Source organism: Carassius gibelio, chromosome A1 (assembly GCF_023724105.1).
Source record: "Carassius gibelio isolate Cgi1373 ecotype wild population from Czech Republic chromosome A1, carGib1.2-hapl.c, whole genome shotgun sequence".
Classification (NCBI taxonomy): Eukaryota; Metazoa; Chordata; class Actinopteri; order Cypriniformes; family Cyprinidae; genus Carassius; species Carassius gibelio.
The window spans coordinates 20601899-20627603 of record NC_068371.1 but is presented as its reverse complement, the minus strand read 5'-3'; the positions used below and the strand labels follow the sequence as shown (position 1 = coordinate 20627603).

Sequence of the window (25705 nt, the reverse complement as noted above, 5' to 3'; positions counted from 1 at the left end):
CACCTAACATTACTGGACGCGTGTTTAGATGTTACTAGAGCCACTCATACTCACACGCGGAACTTTGTTATCCTGACAGGACAGGAGATGCTGCTCTATTTCAATGGAAGCCTCTGGAGAGATGCCTCAGCACGCTTAATCATGTACTTTTTAGTGGAAACAGTTTGCCAGATAGAGCAAGGTCTTTGCCGCTAGTTTTCAATATTTATAAAATTCAGAGTATGATTCATTTACGGCACTATATCCATCTGAGTAGATTATTATAATAACCATATAAAGTAGCCCATGACTAAAGTAAATATCAGATTGGATATCAAATGCCTTTACAGTTGGAATAGTTTTCTGGGGGTGTACTAGAACAGGCTCTCATAGTAGGTTGTTTGAAAAACATTATTTTTCACATATTTTACATATACAGGGGAGGTGGTGCAGTGGATAAGTCACATGCCTTCGGTTCGAATCCACTGTGAGACACCAATGTGTCACTGAGCAAGACACTTAACCCCAAATTGCTCCAGAGGCGTGCAACCTCTGACATATATAGCAATTGTAAGTCGCTAGTGTGTGGGCCAGTGTGTGTATGTTGTGATTGGCAGCACTCGGCTCTTGGTCGGGAAATGTCATGCCCCTTACCATATCCCCCCTGCTGTGAGCTTCGGTGTAAATATTGTCAAAATCAAAGCAATTTGTGCACGATTTACACTGTTCTTTTACAATTCTTTTACAATTGAGGATGATTGTAACCACTCAAAGTTTGTCTGCATTGGGAAAGCTAGTGTGTCTCCGAAATGTAGTGATAACACCCGTTAGGTGCCTTCTCTAGTGCAGCGGAACCAGGTCTCGTCCCATTCGTCGATATTTGTGATATCAGAAATCCCGGAAAATATGTGTTGTAGTCCACACAATTGTTCATTGTAGTTTTTGAAAATTGATTTCTGTTAAATAAAATATCTCCTTTTGAAATGGACTTTGAGCTTTGTAGCTTTGTAGGACTTTTTTCACACTCAAACAGCAACATTACAGACTAACTAAAGTTGAAAAAGTGAAACGGCTTAATAGGACCACTGTAAGCCAGCTGCTTAACGTCAGAGACATTAAATGATTGGTTTACAAGGAGCACGTGGTCGAGTCATTGAATGAAAGATTGCCATGTCCTCCTTAAAATAACTGATTCTACTGACTCTCATGGCAAGAAAAGGCACAAGTGATTAAAAGTGCAACTAAAAAATTCTAGTTTAAGTTTATTGTCTAATATTTTTTATTATTAGAGTATTGATAGTACGCTTGTATTGTTTTTTAGAGCACTCCCGAAGTTACTAGATAACTTTGTTTCCTTGTATTATGGCAAAATGATTTTCCTCCATTGTCAACCACTGTACATATATAAATGTTTACTGGTAATTGAAATCAAGCTAATACATTTCTTACTAACAGGTACAGAAATAGATTCCATTAACTAGTCGCCTCTTCATAATGTTAAAATCTTACTGTTTAAGTAAGTAATTGTTACTGTGTACTGTGTTTCATCAATATTATACAGCCACTCAATGCTATATGATTGATTCTGCATTCTAACACAGAATGATCATTTCAAGCACTTTTTACTGATTAGTCAACGTCAAAATTTTGTGTTCCAGGTCAGTCAGTGTGATGGAAAAGTGTGGTACACCCACTCAGTTTACACCCGATACTGGCAGCACTACCAGCAGGCCATGAGCTGGCACCAGAGGCATAATCGGGTGTACAGAAAAGCATTGGAGCTTGGCTACATCAAGGCACTGTATTCCATGTACCCCTCTGCCATTCATCCATACTAGGGTTGGCATGAAGACGAGAGTTGGAGGAACGGTCATAGAGACAGAACAACAGGTAGAGAAGTAGAAAGGGAAAATGAAGCCACTGATTCAGACAGTGAGACTGAGGAGGAGAGTTCAGATGAGAGCCAGATTGAGTGTGACGTCAGTAACATTTACATCTCAGAAGAGCTGCAACAATACTTTGACCAGACAGAGCAACACAGAAACTCAGTAAGTGGTTAGCAACATGCTTAGAAACTTTTATAAAATCTGACCTTTCAGCAGCAAGAACTTGCACTTTTTGGGGTTTCACTCCAATATTAAGTCACCACATAGTTTACATTATTGTTATTATTATAGAGATATATTTAGTTGTTTTGTTGCTGAAACAATTTTCATGCTAATTTGTTTTATTTTGGTGTTTAATTCTGGAACATGGTGATTGTATGAGTTCTCTCTTTTGAGCTAATTCATAATAATAATAATAATAATATATGCCACCTTTCACGACCTCATGATTGCTTAACAAAACGAAAAGGGAAACAACAAAAGAATAGGATGTAAGTATAAACAGAGAACAGCAGAAAAAAGCATACACAATTCAATCAATGCAAACAAACAAAAAATAGATGTTATACAATAGAGTAACAAAAACAAAAACCAAGATGAAGCGAGAACCAGGAACCCGGAATATCAGGAAAAAGCATACTGAAGACACAGACAACCCTAAATCTCCCCTTCTCCAATTTGATTTGCTTAGATAATTCTTTTATGTTGGATGAGAGCTTGAAAGGAGCAGTGGTGCTGTGCCAAACTCATTATCCCAGAATGTCCCCACTGTAGTCATGCAGTCTCCTCACACTGGGCATCTGTTTTACACACTAAGCCTGCTTAAAGGAGAGGTGCACTCCAATAATTCACTGCAATCATTTTGGGATTATGCATTCATCGTTGAATACTGACCTGATGGTACAGTATGTGATCTCATATTTAACGTACTGGCTTGGTTGACAACATTGTGGGACAGTGATTCATAACTTGTACAGGAATATTTTCTGAAATGATCACTGATGGCAAGAAAAAGGCTAAATACTATTAATAAAAAACTAAGCATATCAACTAGGGGTTTTAAAGCCTTAAAGGGATAGTTCACACAGAAATGAACATTTGATGTTTATCTGCTTACCCCCAGGGCATCCAAGATGTAGGTGACTTTTTTAACTCAGTAGAACACAAACTGAAATTTTTAACACAATCCATTGCAATCTGTCAGTCTTATAATGGATGTGAATGGAAATCACGGATGACAATATATATTTTTTAAATATATTTAAAATGAAACCCTGCGACTCACGATGATACATTGATGTATAAAGACACAAAACTATTGGTCTGTGCAAGAAACTGAACAGTATTTATATAGTTGTGACTCTCCTAAGCCCGTCCTCCTGAGAGGGTTCTCAAGCAGGCAAAAAACCGACATAAATACTTTTCAGTTTCTTGCACAGACTGATCATTTTGTGTCTATGTATCATCACAAGCCGCAGAGTTTTATTTGATTTTGTTTGTGTATGTTTTTTTGTTTGTTTTATTGTTTTAGCCGTGATTCCCATTCACCTCTATTATAAGACTGAAAGATTTCAACGGTTTGTGTTAAAAATCGTTGTTTGCATTCTACAAAGTCACCTACATCTTTAATGCCCTGGGGGTAGGCAGATAAAGATAAAAATTTCATTTTTGGGTTAACTATCCCTTCAATGGATTTTCCTAGTCATGATATTACTCAATGCTCTGCTATGTAGAGAAACAACAGCAGATGGAGGCAGAGCAGCAGGACTCATATGTTCCAGCTGACCAAGACTTGTGTAGAGATTCTTGGTGCAGCATCCTGCCCCCTTCAGAGCATTCTGGAGAAAGGACTGCAGAGATGAAGAAGCTGTTTGGTAAAGATGCAGCAAAGATTCTGGGGATGGAAACAGTAATGCAGCTCACCTTTGACCACAGCTCTGACAAAAAAAAAAAAACAGCCCAAGTACTGGCCTATTATACCACTAAACCTGTAGGATGATCAGACTCCATCATTAGTAAGGCTGGCAAACATCACAGAATGAAGAACCTGTTTTCTGAACTGCTGTACTGACTACTGAAGTGATGCATCAAATCAGCATCTTAGAGGACCTTTTGCATTTATAGAACAAACACTTATTAGGTCCTAATAGCAGATAAAACATACAGACAGCATATTTAATAAATATTTAATAAATACTCAGAAATGAGTTCTGTAATTCCTGACTTGCACTCATTTTCTTTTGCGATAGCTACATTTGTCTGTATGTAGTGGCATCCACAGACAACACAGTTCTATCTTAAGTTTCTCATATCATGTAAATGATGGAAGTGCTGTGTGGATTTCATAGTCGTTCTTTTCATGTAGTCATTTCTCCCTAACTGGGTCATTGCCACCCCCACAGTCTTTGGTTAATGTGTTTTGTCTGTCTCCTCTTTTTGCATCTCACATGAGCACTTGAGACAGTGTTTCCCGGCTTATTCTCTAGTGCAGTTTTTACACTTTTACTTTGCAAATTAGTCATTGTTTAATGAATGTGATTTGATTAATAAATGTATTGCATTGAAATCTGTGTGGGTGTGCCAGTTACTATAAAGTATTTAGTGCGTATTATGCTTTAGAGATTATAATCCTGTCTGATTAGAGTTTTTCAATGAAAATAAAAAAAGATCTTATTCTATTTTGGACATCCATCTCTGGAGATCCAATTAAAGATCACTGTTTTAGTGGTGACCCTGTGACTGCTTGTGAATAGATTTTAAAAGGCAAGCCTTTGGTATTGTGGCTACAAAAATGTATTGTCAGTGTTACTGCATGTTGCTAAAGTGGAAAAAGTGGTTACTCCCAAAATTAATTAAAACAGTTGAAAGAAAAGTTCATTCTGTACATCTTGGATGGCCTGAAGTTGAAAATATTTTTGGCAAAATGTTATTTTTGGGAAAACTATTCTTTTATTTAAAACAGAGGTCTGGCTCATTTTTGTCAAGATAAACTTGCATTAAATATTTTATGTAATGCTAATTATTAGTTAAGAACTAAAGTGCAATATGTCTAATTGTGTACACAGTCTCTTATTGTATTTTCTTAAATAGCCAATGGAAAACTGACAATTCAGATAAGCTATTAAAATGAGACCCCCAAATGTAGCATTGTAACATTATTTTCTCCAGGATCTGAGAAATTTGGATCTTCTCTGTTTGTCCACTTAGTGAGGCCATGCTGGCATAATGCCAAATGGCCAAAACTGAATAGAGTTCCCAGCTGGTTGCCATGGTGGATTTCTCTGAGCATCAGGCAATTTATATTCTGTTGTACTCTCTGGGCTCCCCACACATTCAGTATCAAAGTTTAGAACAACATGAAATGCCCCCCCCCCCCCCCCAAAAAAAAACATATATTTGTCTGCTTGGTGTCTAACCTATATAATGGTGATTTTCTTTTCTAATGAATAAACAGAAAACAAAATTTTCCCAACACTTTTCGTTACCATGAGCGAGAATTACTATGTGCTTTATCGTACTTTGTTTATCGCTCATATGTTTCTAATGAATATTTATTGTAGTAGTCCACTAGCAATACAAGCACTTCTTTTACCATCATTGCGCTTATGGAGGAAAAAGTAGCCCAGTCCGGGGACCCCACACAGTGACGTCACCGAGGCGATGGTCTTGAACTGGAGCGGCACATTTGTTCATTTGAGCGAAACACTTTTCACTCCGAACACCCGCCGAACTTTCACTAACTCCCCCCGAACACAGAGAACGCAACATGGGTGAGTGCATGGTGGTCAATTCATCCTCAATAGCGCGTTTGCTCCATAGTTTCTTTTGACGTTTCTTTATATTCTGCTCGTTTTGAGACGCAGTTTAGTTTGCAGCTGCAAGCATGCGCGTTTTTCGACATAGCTACTCTAGCTGCGAATAATTTGTAGTATTTATGTAACATTTTATAGCGTCAATGTGCAGTTTGTTTTGTTGCTTGCAGCTATGGTTTCCAAATTACTTTTTTCTTAATTTCTTTTACGTGTTTAAGCCACTTTCCCAGTCTAAAATGTTGGAATGAATGTCAAGTAGCCTATATACATTTTCTCCATATTACTTTTGTGTGTGTGTGTGTTTTGTTTTAGTTGAGATAGACAGCAATAAATAAAAAGAGAATTATTAGGAAAAAAAATGTTAATCTAATTTTAGTCGTTCCAAATTCTGCTTTATGTATTTCTGCATTCATCAGCCAATTGGAGTGCAATTAATGAGCGTTGCTAAGAAATCTGTGAATATGTGTGCTTGTTTATCCTGTACTTATCCAGCATGCAAAATAGAGCTAATTCATGGGAAAGAATTCCTTCTTTCATTTGTCCCAGCTGTGTCCTTGGAATGGTTAGTTATAAAGCACATTCTTTGCCAGCTGCCTGGATCTACATAGACTGCAGCTTAAGTGGCCCATCTCTGCTCTACAAGTTCCCATCAAGAGAGTGATATTGGGTTTGTATTCCTTGATGGGAGAATGTCGTTCTTTAGAGGATCAGGGATAAAGAAAGTGCTTATTGTATGAGTCAGAACCGAAAGTGTCTCCCATTCTCACTTTCTTTGTCTTAGATCTTTCAGTCAGCAAATAATTATGGAAACTTCCCTCTAACACCTACTGTAGATGTTAGAAATTATATATTAAGTAACATTTGACAACGATTTGCCTAATAGATTCATTTATATGGCATTTAAATAAGTGGTTTTAATAAATTCTCTCTTTTATAGACTTGTTTTATGTTTGAAGATTGTTAAACATTCATATCCCTGAAATTTAGTCAGTAGATATATAGAATTGCTTTCCCACAGAATGGCATGTCTCATAGGATCTGCGTGTTTTTTCTACTCATGATGATTGTTGTCTACAATTTGTTGATCAATTCATGAAGAGATTCAGTTACAATCTTAAAGAGGTCATATGATGTGATTTAAATGTTTTCTTTCCCTTTGGAGTGTTACAAGCTCTTGGTGCATAAAGAAGATCTGTAAAGTTGCAAAGACTAAAGTCTCAAATCCAAAGAGATATTTTTTATAAAAGTTAAGAGTCAACCCCACCCTCCTAAAGTGGCTCATTCTAACACGCCCCCAACGTCTATGTCAGGATGTGGGAAGATTTGCATAACGGCACCCAATTGTTCATGCAAAGAAAGAAGGACTTTTATTTTTCGCTGTTGCCGCCACCGCCATGTTGTAGAGACACTGTGCGTTTCATTTTGGAAGCGAAACTACTTTGTTTTGCCTTCCAAAAGAGGACACAACTAGAAATCAGTGTTTGAGTTGTATTTACAAGACTGTTCCAGAACAGTTCAACCCAAATATTCAGATGTAGGCAACGCATTTTACAGAGGACAAGGATTGTTTCCTGAACCAGAAGCCTACAATGCTTCTGTGTACAAAGGCTGTTTCTATAAAGTGGGGCACTTCCAACTTTGCAAGGACAGTCTGACGCTTCAGACTCACAGCCTGTAACTATGTTTACATATTTAAAGAATTTGCCACTAATGATTCAAATGCTAGTTTTGAGTAGTGTAGAGTAGAGCTTGTTTGTGGTTTCTCCGATCACGAATGCAGACATGCAGCGCGATACGTAATGCAACATGTAATAAGACATAAGTATAAGTCATTACAATCATATAATTATGTCCCCACTGCATGCAACAAATGCCTAGTTCATGGGTTTTATTGATTTTGTCTCATCATGCCGGGAGGCGGCATCATAGGATGTTAAGGGGTGTAAATTTTCTTTCACACGCTTGAGGCATTCAGCCAATCACAACGATAGCTGACCAACCAACGTATACTTTGCTTTTCAGTACAATGAGTTCAATGAGCTTTGTAAAAATCTACGCATTTCAGAAAGGCGGGGCATAGAGGAGCAACAATAATGTACGTTATGTGGAAGTTAATGTATTATAATGTATAATAATGAAACTGCATAAACACATTGCATTACACCAAATACACAAAATAATGTTCTTTTTAGCAACGCCATATGACCCCTTTAATTAACACACAGACTCTTTCACAAGGCCCTTTTAGGCCAGGTTTTTAAATGTACAGTATATGTTAACCAAACTGGATTATGGCCTGGGATTCTCTTTAAAAATTAACTCAGACATAACTGTTTAAATGGCATTGGAAGTATTTCTTAAAACAAGGTTCCATCTAAGTCAATTAGTTTTTAAACCTTTTCTTTAGAAAGCCACTTCATTCTGACACAAAAGGAGTGATAGGTCGATTACTCACAATGATTCTTGTGTTAACTGATTTTTATGTGTTTTATATCATAATTCTAGGTTCATATACAAAACCTAATATGCTTTTTAAAGTTTTGAGTGAATACTTTTAATATCTTCTCTTTTTCCATCACATTCTTGCTTTTCTACCAAAAAGTGACATGGTTTAAATTAAGTGAAGAATTTGTTTGTGCTTTTAGGCCGCAATAAATGGATGGAACAAAGAAACAACATTTCTTGTACAGCTGTTCAAAGTTTTAGTCTGTAAACAACATCAGACTTGTTATTATTCAGACTATTATTCACACCAAGGAAGATAACTAAGAAAGTTCTAATAATAATTTTAATTCTAAAAGAATCTGGTTATCGACACCACAGCAATAACAATAACTGCATGGAGGAAAGATAGTGCTGGAATTACTTTCAGAACAATTGTTTTCCAGCTGATGAATGATGTAAACATTGACAGCTGATCAAAATCCACTTTAAAGGGGTCATGAAATGAGAAACCAAATTTGCCTTGATCTTTTGGAATATAAGAGGTCTTTGTACCATTAAAACGTCCTGCAAGTTTCATAGCTTAAGACGTCCTCCCCATTATAAACGAGCCATTTATTTAATCAAGCTCTAAATACAGCTCGTTCTGGATCCATGGTAAGAAGTGACGTCACGGTGCGAAGTGACGTTCCAACCATTTGCATATGACCGCCTCCAGCACAAGACAACTACGCTCATTTCGGATCGTTGTCGCGCTGCGCGCCTCACAAGTGTTCAGTCGACGGACAGCGAGTGGGTCTGTGTACAGGAAAATTACAATGCCACGCAGATGTGCTGTTCCTGGCTGTGGACAAACAACATCTTTGAATACGCTGCCGAAAGATCCTGACGTCAGGGGAAAATGGATGCAGTTTATTTGTATAAGAGAATCTTGAAAATATGTCGCCTTTCTAGTAGGCCTACATGTAATAGAAGATTAAAAATGTTGCCTTATCAATGCTGCATCTTCAAATATGGCCTGTGCATGCATTTTTGTCCGCAGTACACCCTATCATTTCATTGAAATTAGGTAAATAATGTTGAACTGTTAGCATATTAAACTATAGAATAATTATGCAACAATAAACCGTTTTCAAGTGTCTCGGGTTACAATTTTTTTATTAATTCAAAATAGTTTCACTTTCCATGTGGACACGGGCTGATCCAGTCTTCGTTGTTGTGGTGATGGTTCATTTTCCTCTGATTCCTCATCTGATTCCGGCTTAAACATATAAGGTTTTATCATTGCAAGAGCCATCGCTTCGAATGCATCACTCGCTACTAAACAGTTACGCTCAATCCGCAAATGTTCCGTCAAATGTCGTTAGCCAATCATAACAGTGGGCGTTAACACTGAACTCTTAAAGGGGAAACAACCCAAAACAGACTGTTTGAATCAAAGGATGAGAAACAGGGTGGGAAAATGTCATAATTCACTACATTTTAAAAGTTTTTTTTTTTTTAACTATAGTAATACTATAATTGCACCTAGGGGACCATAATAATAAAATAAAAAAACCCATGTCATGACCCCTTTAAAGAGCACAAGCATTTAAAGAAGCAGAAAAAAAAGCAAAAAAGCAGCGCACACTTACATAATAAACTGAAAATTATCACCCACTTGTGTGGATGCCAATATATTTACTGTCATATCGTTCTTGGTGAACCTTTACATTGAGAACTGCTTAGCTTCAAAGAGCATTTGCACTTTACCAAGTGTCGTCAGTGAAAGTAATGTCACCTTTCATTTAGCTGCTTTGCAGTATTTGTTTCCAAGCAACAGCATCTCTCTGTGTATAATCCTACTCACATAATTCCACCTCAGACCTCACAACCTGTGCCATCACCGCGAAGCTCATGGCTGCATTCTCTAAGAATTCAATCTTGTTTATCCAGTCTGAAATACCTCTGTGTCCATTATGCAAAGCACTACTACTACTGCCATTACTACAGATCTGAGGCTCCTAGCCATTGCAGTCTAATTTTGTGCAGCATAATAGAAAAGGTCACTGCAGATAACACCACACTCTTCATTTATAAGCTACATTTTAAAATAGAAAATCAAATCACTTATCCAGTCACATTTAGAATTATCAAGGGGAATAAGGGACAGTATTTGCTGGAGATACCCTTTTTTAACTAATCCGAGGATGTTGTCAGGTCCAATGTTTGTCTGGTAGATTTTGGTAGTTTAAACATACTTAAAAGAACTATGGATTCTTGATGTATAAAAAAATCCATTGAAAAATGCTCTCACAAACCGTGGGGAAAAAAAGTAAACTTGCCATAAAAATGTGTACCCAGGACCATGCGTACATATGGTTACACTGCATTATTTGCTTTTCATTTAATAAACCATTCTTATAAAAAAATGCCAACTTCATGTATGGAAGAAGTAATCATCAGAATGAATCATCATCCAGGCATTGTTGTATAAACATTAAAGGGTTAGTTTGCCCAAAAATGAAAATTATGTCATTAATAACTCACCCTTATGCTGTTCCAAACATGTAAGACCTCCTTTTATCTTCGGAACACAGTTTAAGATATTTTAGATTTAGTCCAACAGCTCTCAGTCCCTCCATTGAAGCTGTGTGTACGGTATACTGTCCATGTCCAGAAAGGTAAGAAAAACATCACCAAAGTAGTCCATGTGATATCAGAGGGTCCGTTGGAATTTTTTGAAGCATCAAAAAAAACTTTTTGGTCCAAAAATGGCAAAAACGACTTTATTCAGCATTGTCTTCTCTTCTGTGTCTGTTGTAAGAAAGAGTTCAAATCAAAGCAGTCTGGACATCCGGTTCGCGAACGAATCATTCAGTTCACCAAATCGAACTTATCCACAAATGACTTAAGCTGTTCACTTTTTTAATGTGGCTGACACTCCCTCTAAGTTCAAACAAACCAATATCCGGGAGTAATGCATGCACTCAAACAGTACACTGACTGAACTGCTGTGAAGATGAACACCGAGCCGAGCCAGATAGCGAACAATAGACTGATTCGTTCACGAGTGAAGAACCGGTTGCATCGGTGTTCGGATCGCCCCATGAAGTCTTGGAACCAATGCAGGGCCGCAAGACTCCATCGGCAGCCAAGTGGGGCGATTCCTGTTTCCAGGGCTGTATCACTGCATTCCCTGTTTCAGCCAAACTCCCCCCGGAACCTCTACCTGTATGTACCACCTCCATCGAGAGCCCGGTAGAAAAGCAATCCATATCCATTCCGACCTGTTACGCCCCCTTCAGTGACGTATTCATCCCCAAACATGGGGCCATGGGACTGTGCCATCAATCTGCTTCTGGTTGAACCCGTGTCTAAAAGAAGGATATATCCGCTTTCCATCCCAGAGGAGAAGGCCAAGGAGGCACTGGCTCAGGGTTACATCCATCCATCTACCTCCCCTGCTGCTTCCAGTTTTTTCTTTGTGGAGAAGAAGGATGGAGGCTTGCGGCCCTGCATTGGTTCCAAGACTTCATCTATGAGGTGCTCTGGGAGTTCCTCCATAAGTTCGTCCTCGTCTATATAGATGATATCCTCATTTACTCCTGGAGCCTAGCGGAACATCGTTGCCACATTGCGGAGGTCCTGCAATGCCTGAGGGCCTTTCAGCTATACATCATGGCCGAGAAATGCTCCTTCCATCAGCCCTCAGTGCAGTTCCTTGGGTATAACATCAACAGCAGTGGCATCCAGATGGACAAGGGGAAGGTGAATGCTGTCAGAAACTGGCCCACTCCTCCCACCATCAAAGAACTCCAACGATTCCTCGGCTTTGCCAATTTCTACAGACACTTCATTCAAATAACAGTTCTATCACCAACCCTCTCACTAGTCTCCTCTGAAACAAACCCAAGTCTCTGTCATGGACCCCAGCCAACACAGAGGCCTTCAACTCCCTCAAGGAGGCTTTCACGACTGCTCCACTCCTGGTGCATCCTGACTCCAATTGGTACTTCACCGTCGAAGACGACACCTCCACCACCGGAGTGGGAGCGGTCCTGTTGCAGCAGCAGGGGAATCCTAGATACCTCCATCCATGTGCCTTCTTCTCTCGGAAGCTCAACCCGGCGGAGGTCAATTACAACATCGGCAACTGCGAGCTGCTGGCCATCAAGTTGGCCCTAGAGAAATGGAGGCATTGGCTGGAGGGAGCCAATTTTCTAGTCCTCACAGACCATGAGGACCTTAAGTATCTACGCATTGCCAAAAGGCTGAATCCAAGACAGGCCCGCTGGGTGCTGGGTTCTTCGCCCGCTATTCTTCAACTTCTCCATCTCGTACCACCCAGGGGCCAAGAACATCAAAGCTGACGCCCTGTCCCGGTGTCACGCCCCAGAAGAAAACGTAGAAGAATCACCATCATAGAGCAGATCAATCCGGTTACTTTCAAACTCCAATTACCACCTGAGTACTGGATTCACCCCACTTTCCATGTGTCACTCCTCAAGCCTTACCATCCCTCTGTTTCTCCCTCCACAGAGCCTGGCGTAGCCAAAGCCCCCTCCTCTCCTCCTTGAAGAAGGAGCTGCCTACGAACTTCGTGAAATCCTGGACTCCCGGCAGCGTGGTGGACAACTTGAGTACCTAGTGGACTGGGAAAGATACGGTCCACAGGAACGCTCATGGGTCCCATGCAACGACATCCTGTATCCGAACCTACAAGACACCTTCCACTCCAATCATCCCGAAAGACCGGCTCCTAGAGGAAGAGGACGTCCACCATGTCATCTGGGTCCTCGGCCCTTAGAAGTGGGCCGAGGTGAGGGGGGTACTGTTACAGACACGACAGGTCCCACCACCAACCAATCACAATGCACTCCCTCACCTGAATACTAATCACTCCCACCTGATCCTCATCCACCTGCAATCACCTCCTCACTACAAATACCACACACATGCACCCAGTCAGCATCCGTTCTTGTTTGCAACAAGGTCTTACCTGAATGCTTACTCTAAAGACTAACTCTATCTCTACCTACCTCTCTCGAGCGATCTCCAGAAGCTCCCCGTCTTCCTCATGTGTGTGTGTGTCCTCCAGCTTCTGAAACCATTCTCCTACGGATCCCTTCATCACTGCCTCCAGCACCATCTCATCACCCTGCACTACCCACTCCTCTGCTTGTGCCTCAATAAACTGTGTTTCTGTTACTTTCAGCCTACTGTCCTGGTATTCCGTAACAAGTACAGTCCCACATATGGGATTTAGAATGTTTGGTGATGTCACAATAACTGCCAAATGACTGCACTGCGCTTGTCATTATCACAACTATGCATTGCTCTTAACAACATAATGCATATTTCAGTTTTCTGACATTAAATACACATAAGTACAATTAAAACAATACATCTGGAGTGTGTGAAATACACACAGATGTTTATGGAAGCAGCAATCTATTCAAATTGTATTTGCCAATGGGTTTTATTCATATAAGATCCATATAAGATAAGTTCACTCTATTCTTCACCCAGTTCACCAGCCACTTATTTATATTTTATAAGTGCTGTAAATTTGATATACTTGCAGTGCCCATGTCACATTACAGATCACAATCAAGGTAATTAAGAAAGGTTTTTAAATGACGTAACTCACTCATTTACACATATTTGTGAATCAGAATATCAGATTGTTCTTGACATGTTAGGCAAGTTTGTGAATATTTTAAATAAAAAAGCAAAAACAAAATAAAAGCGATCCATCTGTCATATGCAACGTTATTGTGGCTGCGATGTGTTACGAGTGTGACAGTCGCCATATAAACAGTAAGGGGAAACATTTTAATATAGCGGCCGCTTAAAAAAAGTTACTCTGTGGGAACTGTAAGAATATTTTAAACTCACCACTGAAAGAGTTAATGGTGGAGGGAGACAGCCTTCGTTCCAACCCCTGCTGCAGAAAGGACAGCACAACTCTTCAGAGGTCTGGACGTGGGTGCCAAAGAGTGCCCAGTCTCTGAGTCAGTAGATCCTTCCTCATCAGTACCTACTCATCAGCATCAGTACTGGGAACCTGGTTCGAGTGGGCCAATAAGGCGCCACAAGCAGGACCTGCTCCTCATTCTCCCTGATCTTGAGTGGCTCTGAAATGTCTCCAAATCAGCTGGACCATCTGGGGATGGAGCCTCCATTCCCAGAGTAGCGCAGCTGATGACCGCTTGTCCGCTGCCCGGTTGTGCAATTCTGGAATGTGAATGGTATGAAGTGACCTCTGATGCTTCTGACTCCAGAAGAGGAGGTGGCAGGTTGCAAAATGTGACGGGAGCGTAGGTAATGACTTTGCAGGCAGCGTTTTTGGCCGAAGGCACCTAATGAAACAGATTTTGGACAGGCTTCTGAGGCGGAGTAATGGTTTAATGATCTACAGCAAAATATAGAGATCTTTGTGATAACTAAGTGGATATTTCATTACTGCAATATTAATTTCTCACTAGAAATTACATAAAAAGTGTAAAACATTGTTCAGAAACATACATTTACACACAAACTGACCACTGCCGAAACTTTCAGATGCCATCTTTATTTTTTGGCTTAACTGTTAGAGAATGGAATGCACAGGATTGTGGCATATCAAAGGCAGCGAAGGATATATTAGGCTGCCTTCAAAAACCAGCCAAATGAAGGCATCGCAGGAGACAGGAAATGAAGCTGACATTAATTTCCGACGTGCCTTGATGCCTTCCTACCTTGGAATGTGACCTCCAAAGGCAGCATTTTTCAGTTTTCGGATGCAGCCAATAATGCAAAATGACAGTTAAAGGCAGTTCATCATTGAATTCAGTGATATCATCTCTGTTCATTTAAATAGTGTCTGTGCATTAATTTGCAATCAAGTCAGCGATATCGCTGTAGATGAAGTGACCCCAACTAAGCAAGCCAGAGGCGACAGCGGCAAGGAACCTAAACTCCATCGGTGACAGAATAGAGAAAAAAACCTTGGGAGAAACCAGGCTCAGTTGGGGGGCCAGTTCTCCTCTGACCAGATGAAACCAATAGTTCAATTCCAGGCTGCAGCAAAGTCAGATTGTGCAGAAGAATCATCTGTTTCCTGTGGTCTTGTCCTGGTGGTCCTCTGAGACAAGGTGGTCCACCATCTGGTCTGGATACGTACTGGATCCGGGTGACTGCAGTGACCCTCTGATCTGGATACAGACTGGATCTGGTGGCTACGGTGACCTCGGAATAAGAGAGAAACAGACAAATATTATCATAGATGCCATTCTTCTAATGATGCAGCAAGTGCATAGGGTGCTATGGGAAGTGTTCCCGGTTCCAGTTTACCTAATTAATGCAGCCTAAAAATCCGGATTTGGATATGAAAAGCATATTAGTATGTTATGTGTAAGCCAGGTTAAAGAGATGGGTCTTTAATCTAGATTTAAACTGCAAGAGTGTGTCTCCCTCCCGAACAATGTTAAGGTAGGTTATTCCAGAGTTTAGGCACCAAATAGGAAAAGGATCTGCCGCCCTCAGTTGATTTTGATATTCTAGGTATTATCAAATTGCCTGAGTTTTGAGAATGTAGTGGACGTAGAGGATTATAATTTAAAAGGAGCTCATTCAAATACTGAGGTGCTAAACCATTCAGGGCTTTATAATTAATAAGCAATATTTTAAAATCTATATGATGTTTGATAGGGAGCCAGTGCAGTTTTGACAGGACCGGGCTAATATGGTAATACTTCCTGGTTCTAGTAAGAACTCTTGCTGCTGCATTTTGGACTAGCTGTAGTTTGTTTACTAAGCGTGCAGAACAACCACCCAATAAAGCATTGCAATAATTTAACCTTGAGGTCATGAATGCATGGATTAACATTTCTGCATTTGACATCGAGAGCATAGACCGTAATTTAGATACATTTTTGAGATGGAAAAATGCAGTTTTAAAAGTGCTAGAAACGTGGCTTTCTAAGGAAAGATTGCGATCAAATAGCACACCTAGCTTCCTAACTGATGACAAAGAATTGATAGAACAACCATCAAGTCTTAGACCATGTTCTAGATTATTACAGAGCAGAGTTTTTAGGTCCTATAATTAACACCTCTGTTTTTTCAGAATTTAGCAGTAAGAGATTACTCGTCATCCAGATTTTTATTTCGACTATGCATTCCATTAGTTTTTCAAATTGGTGTGTTTCACCAGGCCATGAAGAAATATAGAGCTGAGTATCATCAGCATAACAGTGAAAGCTAACACCATGTTTCCTGATGATATCTCCCAAGGGTAACATATAAAGCATGAAGAGTAGCGTCCCTAGTGCTGAGCCTTGAGGTACTCCATATTGCACTTGTGAACGATATGATACATCTTCATTCACTGCTACGAACTGATGACGGTAATATAAGTACGATTTAAACCATGCTAAAGCACTACCATTAATGCCAACAAAGTGTTCAAGTCTATGCAAAAGAATGTTGTGATCAATTGTGTCAAACGCAGCACTAAGATCCAATAAAACTATTAGAGAGATACACCCACGATCAGATGATAAGAGCAGATCATTTGTAACTCTAAGGAAAGCAGTCTCAGTACTATGATACGGTCTAAATCCTGACTGGAAGTGAGGATACCACCTTTTCTAGTATCTTGGACAGAAAAGGGAGATTCGAGATTGGTCTATAATTAACTAGTTCTTTGGGGTCAAGTTGTGGTTTTCTGATGAGAGGCTTAGTAACAGCCAGTTTGAAGGTTTTGGGGACATATCCTAATAACAGTGAGGAATTAATAATAGTCTGAAGAGGATCTATGACTTCTGGAGGCTTAGATGGGTCTAACATGCATGTTGTTGGTTTAGATGATTTAACAAGTTTATACAATTCTTCCTCTCCTATAGTAGAAGAAGAGTGGAACTGTTCCTCAGGGTGTCTATAGTGCACTGTTTGATGCGATACTGTAGCTGACGGCTGATGGTTGCAATTTTATCTCTAATAGTATCGATTTTAGAAGTAAAGTTGTTCATAAAGTCATTACTGCTGTGGTGTTGGGAAATGTCAACACTTGTTGAGGCTTTATTTTTTGTTAATTTAGCCACTGTATTGAATAAATACCTGGGGTTATGTTTTAAAAGAGAAGAAAAGTAATCGGATCTAGCAGTTTTTAATGCTTTTCTGTAGGATAGGATACTTTCCCACCAAGCAATATGAAATACCTCTAGTTTTGTTTTCCTTCAGCTGCGCTCCATTTTTCAAGCTGCTTTCTTTAGGGTGAGTGTATGCTCATTATACCATGGTGTCTGTTGTGAGTTCGTGTGGGTAAGGAAGAGGACAAGGGGTCGGCTGGACTGCTGACGTTAATTTATTAACAAAAATAAAACAAACGTTTTCTAACACCATATGGTGACTTCTATTTTGCTGCGTTTACTCGGTGCTTTCGCTTTCCGGCTTCCGGTTTCCGGTCTCGGCTTCCGCCAGCAGTCCCACTCTCTCTCACTTGCTTCAGTCTCTCCTGGCGTTTTATACCCTCTCCACGCCAATTACTAGAACAAGAAACAGGTGATAATAATTTCTGCCCACACCACTCACTTACCGCTCGTCTCCTGATCCTCTCTCCCGCTGCAGACTTCGCTAAACCACGCCCCCCCTGCCACATACCCCCACCGCCCGACTCAGGCCGGGGAGCCGTCCGGCCTGCAGCCCCCGCCCCCCCATTTCTGGAGAGGAAGTCAGCCACCGCCATCTGAACACCCGGCCTGTGGACCACCTTGAATTTAAAAGGCTGAAGAGCTAGATACCAACGAGTGATCCGCGCGTTGGTATCCTTCATGTGGTGGAGCCACTGCAGCGGAGCGTGGTCCGAACAGAGGGTGAACTCCCGTCCCAGGAGATAATAGCGGAGGGTGAGGACGGCCCACCTGATGGCCAGGCACTCTTTTTCAATGGTGCTGTACTTAGCCTCTCTCTTTGAGAGCTTGCGGCTAATGTACAGCACCGGCCGTTCCTCCCCCTCTATCTCCTGGGACAGGACCGCCCCCAGCCCCCTGTCCGACGCGTCTGTCTGCAACAGAAAAGGGAGAGAAAAGTCAGGAGAGTGTAATAACGGCCCACCACATAGAGCAGCCTTGACCTGGGTAAAAGCCTGCTGACACGGCTCCGTCCACTGGACCGTATCTGGCACCTCCTTTTTAGTGAGGTCAGTCAAGGGGCTGGTGAGGTCCGAATAATTAGGAATAAACCGCCTATAATATCCCGCCAGCCCCAAGAACTGCCTCACCTCCTTTTTGGTCTTGGGACGTGGGCAGGTCGCAATAGCGGCTGTCTTATCAATTTGGGGACGCACCTGTCCATGTCCCAAGTGGAAGCCCAGATACCTTACTTCCACTCGCCCAATCGCACACTTCTTTGGGTTGGCCGTGAGGCCCGCTCCTCTCAGCGACCTCAGAACAGCCCTCAGATGCTGCATATGCCACTGCCAATCATTACTGAATATAATGATATCATCCAGGTAGGCAGCCGCATATGCCGCATGGGGCCTCAATATTCTATCCATGAGGCGCTGAAAGGTTGCAGGCGCCCCGAACAAGCCAAAGGGAAGGGTAACAAATTGGTGTAAACCAAACAGCGTTGTGAAAGCTGTTTTTTCTCGGGATAATGGAGACAAGGGGATCTGCCAATAACCCTTCGTTAAGTCCAATGTCGAATAAAAGCAAGCCGTGCCTAACCGATCAAGCAACTCGTCAACCCGCGGCATTGGATACGCGTCGAACTTCGACACAGCATTCACCTTGCGATAATCCACACAGAACCGGACTGAGCCGTCCGTTTTCGGAACTAAAACTATCGGGCTCGCCCAGTTACTGTTGGATTCTTCTATTACCCCCATGTCAAGCATAGCGCCTAATTCAGCCTGAACTACTTTTTTCTTGTGCTCAGGTAAGCGATACGGCCGGCTGCGAACTACCACGCCCGGCTCGGTCTCGATATGGTGCTGAATTAGGTTAATACGGCCCGGTAGGGGCGAAAAGACATCGGCAAAATCTGCCTGTAACTACGTTAAATCAGTGAGTTGGCACGGCGAGAGGTGATCTCCACCTGGAGCCAGGGCGAGGGATTGTGGTTTGAGATTCGCCTCTGGCCCGAGATCATCCTCCCCCCCAATCACCGTTGCCAACATCACTGATTCCGCCTCATTCCATTTTTTAAGGAGATTGAGATTGTAAACCTGATGCGACCCGTTCCTATCGGACCGTATTACCTCATAATCGAGATCCCCGACTTGGCGTGCGACCTCAAACGGCACCTGCCACTTAGCCAATAATTTAGAGCTCGACGTTGGGAGTAATACAAGTACTTTCTCTCCCGGTGCAAATTTGCGTAACCTAGTTCCCCTGTTATACAGCCGACTCTGGCGGTCCTGGGCTTGTAACAAATTCTCCCTTGATAGCCGCCCCAATGTGTGGAGTTTTGTTCTCAAGTCCAGTACGTATTGAATTTCGTTTTTGCCCTGAGATGGTCCCTCCTCCCAAGTTTCTCTCAGAACGTCAAGCACCCCCCGGGGCTGGCGTCCATAGAGAAGCTTGAAGGGGGAAAACCCTGTGGAGGCTTGTGGGACCTCTCGCACAGCGAACAACAAGGGCTCTAGCCACCGATCCCAATTTTTGGCGTCTTCCTGAACGAACTTACGGATCATGGATTTAAGAGTGCGATTAAATCGTTCGACCAGGCCGTCCGTTTGTGGGTGATAGACGCTCGTTCGAATCGACTTAATGCCCAACAATCCGTATAGTTCGCGTAGCGTACGTGACATAAACGCCGTGCCTTGATCAGTAAGGATTTCTTTCGGAACCCCCACCCGGGAGATAAGACGAAACAGGGCATCCGCAACACTTTTAGCGAAAATGTTGCGGAGGGCCACTGCTTCAGGATATCGTGTTGCATAATCAACTATGACTAATGCAAAGCGATGTCCTCGTGCCGATCGCTCTAATGGCCCGATGAGGTCCATACCAATTCTTTCGAAGGGGGCCTGCATTAATGGGAGAGGGCGCAATGGCGCTTTTGGGGCAGCCGGTGGGTTCACCAACTGACATTCCGGACAAGACGCGCACCACCTGCGCACGTTGTCATGAATGCCCGGCCAGAAGAATCGGGTCATGAGGCGATTTAGTGTGGCTGCCTGTCCCAAATGGCCCGCCATAGGATTAGAATGAGTCGAAGACCAGGAGGTTCGCCACTGGAAGTTGTTGTGCGTGTACATCAGGAAGATAACTTAGAAAGCAGTCTTTTGTGGTAGAAGTCATGGTTCTTCCATACTTGTAACAAGAAATAGAATTTACAATTTTGGCTATATGAAGGTTGCACAAAACTAAATAATGATCTGAGATATCATCACTTGGCTGCATAATTTCAACACTATCATCATAAATTCCATGTGACAGTATTAAATCTAGAGTATGATTTTGACAATGAGTAGGTTCTGAAACGTGTTGTCTAACCCCAATAGAGTTCAGATTGTCTATAAATGCTCATCCCAATGCATCTTTTTTATTATCAACATGGATATTAAAATCGCCAACTATTAAAATTTTATCTGCAGCCAGAACTAACTCGGATGTAAAATCACCAAACTCTTTAATAAAGTCTGTATGGTGACCTGGAAGCCTGTATACAGTAGCCAGTACAAACACAACAGGGGATTTATCATTAACTAGGGCTGTCACTTTTGTGAAAAAATCATTTTCGATTTTTAAGACATAAGTGTTCATTGAATCGATTGTAAAATCTACAGTATTTTCCATGTCTAAAAAAAGACATTTCCTTTTTCAACGTCAAATAACGGACAAACGTAAAGAGAGCGCTGGAAACGCACAAGTCAGAAATATTTCTTATTTATTGGCATTAAGTTTCGTGCAGAATAGCAAACAGCAACAGGAGTGCAACATTATTCTTGAAAAAATATATATGCAGAGGGGACGGCTGCCATAACATAAAAGAAAAACATCACTGCGGCTTCAACCCGGCTGCATGTATGATTTAGGAAATTCAAAAATCTCCAAGATTATTTAAAATAATGATCAATCCATTTCAAACAACTGTTCAAATTTTTTTTACTTTAAATGGACTTGAGAACAGACCATGTGTGTTTTTTATTTTATTTTTATTGAATGTAACCGACAATTAGTCTAGGCGGCACTAGGCAGGAATGTGCAAAAAGGCTAGGGCTATTACAAATTTATTGGACAGGAAAACAAGTCGATCAACATTTTGGGGTCCAGAGCAGAGCGTTTTTTATTCACTATATGTCCAGCTGTTGAGGAGACGCGCTCCGACCGAACTGATGTCCCAGGGACACCCAGGTACAGCTGCGCAAGGTGGGGGTATTACCGGTCGCTGTCAGCTTGCAATGGTCCTTTTCATAACTCAGAATCTCCTGTAACTAGATGCGCGAATGAGGCAAATTCATGTCTACCACGCCGCGAGACCTCCAGACGCGCATAAAAGTGTCTTTACATTAACTTAACATTGAAATAATTAGCACCAGATGCTCTATTCGCTTTTGGTGTGAACGCAGCATAAGAGGACGCTTTCAACGTCAGTGGGTCTTATAGGTGCATATTTTCTGTCTAGCTTTCACAAGGCATACTGTACGTTCGGAATTCTTTATTTTTCTTTTTCTGCTTGTTTGTGAATTTTGTTACATGAATATTTTTTAATTGTTTAATTATTTTAAAATTAATGGTGTACATATTTGGTTAAAATTGATTCCCTATTTTCATTTTCGAAACTTTTTTTGGTTGGTCAGATCGATTGTGCAATTGATTTTCGAACTAAAAGTGACAGTCCTATAATTAACATTTGTTTCTCTGGATAATGTTATATGAAGCACCATTACTTCAAATGAGTTATACTTGAAGCCTGCCCTCTGAGAAATCCTGAAAACGTTGCTATAAATTGAAGCAACACCTCCCCCTTTGCCTTTTAGACGCGGCTCATGTTTATAACAGTAATCTTGAGGGGTGGACTAATTTAAAATAATGTAATCATCTGGTTTTAGCCAGGTTTCTGTCAAACAGTGCACATCTATATTATGATCAGTGATCATATAATTTACAAAAAGTGATCTGTGTTTTTTATTTGTTGAACCTCAATTAAATTGTTAATCTTAACTTGGTTTGGAAGTTTTTTTGTATTTTCTAGTTCGGGGAACAGACACAGTCTCTATAGTGTGATATCTAGCTGAAAGAGTCTCTATGTGCTGAGAATTAGCTGACCTCGGTGACGTGAGGCAGCTAGCAGACGGTCGGTTTAGCCAGTCTGTCTGCTTCCTGACTTGGCCCAAGTTAGTCAAGTACAAACTCTAATACTATTTGCCATATTTCTAGAGAGAACTTTTAAATTTGCCAAGATGTCAGGCGCTCTGGCTCCCGGTAAACATTTGACTATGGTGGCTGGTGTCTCTATATTCACATTACGTGCAATAGAATCACCAATAACTAGAGCACTTTCATCAGGTTTCTCAGTGGGTGCATCACTGAGTGGGGAGAACCTGTTTTAATGTTTTGATCGGAACAGAAGAGCGGTGTTTTGACCCACAACTACGCTGCTGCAGGGGCTCTGTTGCTAGAACCGAACAATATACAGGAATCCCTGAGCTAGACGCATCCAAAGCCATATCTAGAGCTCTAACATTCTTACTGTCCTCAATTAAAGTTTGGATGCATGTCTCTAATCTTCTCTGTCAGTCTAACTATTTCCCTGCATTTATCACATGTGAATCCTTCATCTGCGACAGAGATAGATAAACTGTAAATGTAGTAGTAAGAGGTGCAAATAACAAAAGCAGGAGAAGCCATTACTCACCGTGCTTGATGAAATATTCTTACTGCGTTTGATGAACTTGTGAAAAACTGGAGCGAGAGAAGAGGTGAGGAGAAAAGAAAACAGCGCTAGGTATGACTGAAAATGCTAATGACAAGCTAACAAGTGCTAATGCTTTGCAGGTGTACTGCACTCACGGATATAAAATAAAAGTGAACGATCAAAATTAATCTGATAAGATTGATCGATAATATCAGAAATATGGTGTGAATTAAGTTATATTTTATCACTTTAAAAAACAAAGAGTGATAGTAAGATAAAGATTCTAGAGAAAAAATAAATAAATAAAAACGGCTACATGGATCTAGGATTAGCTACAGAAGGCCAACAGGAAGTAGAGAAAACACTTTCCAACAGCGACACCCGCAGTCAGGGAGTGGAAGTCTCCTCAGGGAGTGAGGAAAAATAAAAAAAAATAAAAAAATACGTACTGTGTACTATCTACTACGTATTGTTTGTATATATTTTTTTCATTAATACTTTTAGTGAAATACCTATTCTCGCTTAGAACAAAACCAGCCACCAATGAGAGGTCCCGTTTTTCATGATACCATGTTTTAAACTTTAGTTAGTGTTGTTGTTAGAGTATAAAAAATATCTGTAAAATTCTAACGCTCAAAGTTCAATGCCAAGCGAGATATTTTATTTAACAGAATGCACCTACAAAAAACGACCCGTTTGGACTACATCCCTCTATTTCCTGCAGTAATGAGTCAATAAAACAGTTTTTTGACTAACCTCCGCCCACATGAACACACAAAAAGGGGGGCGTAGTCTTGCTGCACTCAGACGGAGAAGGAGGAAGAGCTGCGTTTGTGATATATATTATCATTCATGTCATCCTGCACTAAAACTTGCTCTGTAAGCACTAAGACATTACAGACATAACTGTGAATTTCTTTAAAGCTGTTTTGAATCCATGGTTTGTCAGAAACTCTTTACAAATACATTGACTTGACTGTTATACAGCCATTGTTAGAAAAATCATTGTGAGAATTTTTTGAGCAATTTTTTCCCACATCCATCTTCCCCCAACACTAGACAAATGTGACATCCTGCTTTTGCTCTGCTCTTTTGTTTAGTTAGTGTGTTTTTTGCTGTCTTGATTTTTCTTTGTTCATTTGTTTCCATGGCTTATAAGTATCACCTGTGATTACAGTAGTTGATTGTTGTGTATTTATGCCCTCAGTTTGATCCCTTTTTTGTTTGGTATTGTCTATACTATGCTGTGTAAATCTGCTACACTTCTTGGCTAATATAACTGCATCTCCTCACACCGACAGTAAGTCATTTTTGGGGGCACATTATTGTCACATGGCATAAGAACCAAATACAACACATTAGTTTCATTATATGGAGTAAATGTGGCATTTGTGTTCCATGGGAGGAAAGAAGGGGTTTCAAATGACATAGAGGTGAGTAAATAATGATTTTCATAGTGACAATTATAATTCATAGATATGATTATTGTTATGTTACAACTGGTAACCCCTAATTTAGTTTCCATGATCATAATTCTTACATATAACATGCAACACAATAACAATTTATGTTTATATTTGAAAGCAAAGTTTTTATTGTCTAAAGTTGTAATTAAAATTATGCATTGCTTCCGAATATTTTAAAATTTTACTTTGGGAATTAACAGCTAAGCAGCTTGCCCACTGCTGTGATGTCATCCTAAGTCCCCGCCCTAGAGAATCTGGGCCAAAAGGATTATTGGTTTGCAAAGAAGGGATTTAAATCTATGACAACACAGATCATTTAGAGGGGTAGAGAAAGATATTTCACCTTTCTTTGCCTATTTTAGGTGAACTGATAACTGATGGTGAATGAGCTTTTGATGAGATAATATACTGTATACTCATCATTCTTGATAAACTCTCATGATCGCTTCTATTCTCACTGTGCAGCTGTCAGAGCAAGTCTGTTTAAAGGACACGCTATCAAGAGTCCTTTAGTTTTGTGACGTGTGTGTGTGTTTTGTAATTATTGTACCTGCAATGTCAGTTTGAAATATTTTGTCAGCGAAGGTTAATACCAACTTTGTGCTAAACTGCTGGAGATATATTTAGTGTTCATAACATTTAACAGCGACAGTTTTACTTATTCTTATAATTAAGTTAAAGTGATAGTTCACCCAATAATTTTAATGGATCATCGACTTCTCAACCTCAAGTTGTTCCAAACCTTTATGATTATCTTTCTTCTGTTGAGCACAAAATATATTTTGAATAATGTTGATAACCAAACATTTTACGGTATTGATTGACTTCCAAAAATGTTCAATAGCTACTGTCAACTGTGGTTCCAACGTTCTTTAAAATATCTTCTTTTGATTTGGTTTGGAAAAACTTGAGGGTGAGTAAATGATGACAGAATTTACATTTTAGGGTAAACTACCCAGTTTTTTTTTTCTAAAAGCTAGATCAGAATAGACCAAGTTATGTTTTCTACATGCAGGTGTAACAGAAGATGGTTCCACAGTCCATATACCTGCCACGTTCTCTTTTGTCTTTATGTCCCACTACTTGATTTAGACACAGCCACAACTGACAGCTGATGACATAAGCTTGTAAAGTTGCACATAATCATGAATGCTTCTGTGGAGTAAAACCCACCCAAGCTGTCAGCCTATTTAGCCTGTTTGAACCACTTGGGTTAGATTAAAGCATCAGCAACAAACTCTATTTCTTTTGTTTGCATTTGTTTTGTGCATGCATCTCTGTATATGTT

The 25705-nt window shown here is 40.5% G+C and overlaps 1 protein-coding gene and 1 pseudogene across 2 annotated transcripts in view; both read left to right on the top strand.

Annotated features, from left to right (window-relative positions):
* The first annotated feature begins 285 nt into the window (after nt 1-285).
* Nucleotides 286-3859, top strand: LOC128020591 (gem-associated protein 8-like; annotated as a pseudogene).
* A 1616-nt stretch (nt 3860-5475) lies between these two features.
* The window catches only part of LOC128015363 (neuronal membrane glycoprotein M6-b), a 69981-nt gene continuing 49751 nt past the window's right edge, over nt 5476-25705 (top strand). For both annotated transcript variants that reach the window (XM_052599147.1, XM_052599167.1), the window contains exon 1: nt 5476-5635. In XM_052599147.1, coding sequence (XP_052455107.1) covers nt 5632-5635 — 4 coding nt within the window. In that variant the 5' untranslated portion in view covers nt 5476-5631. The remainder of the gene's footprint in view (nt 5636-25705) is intronic.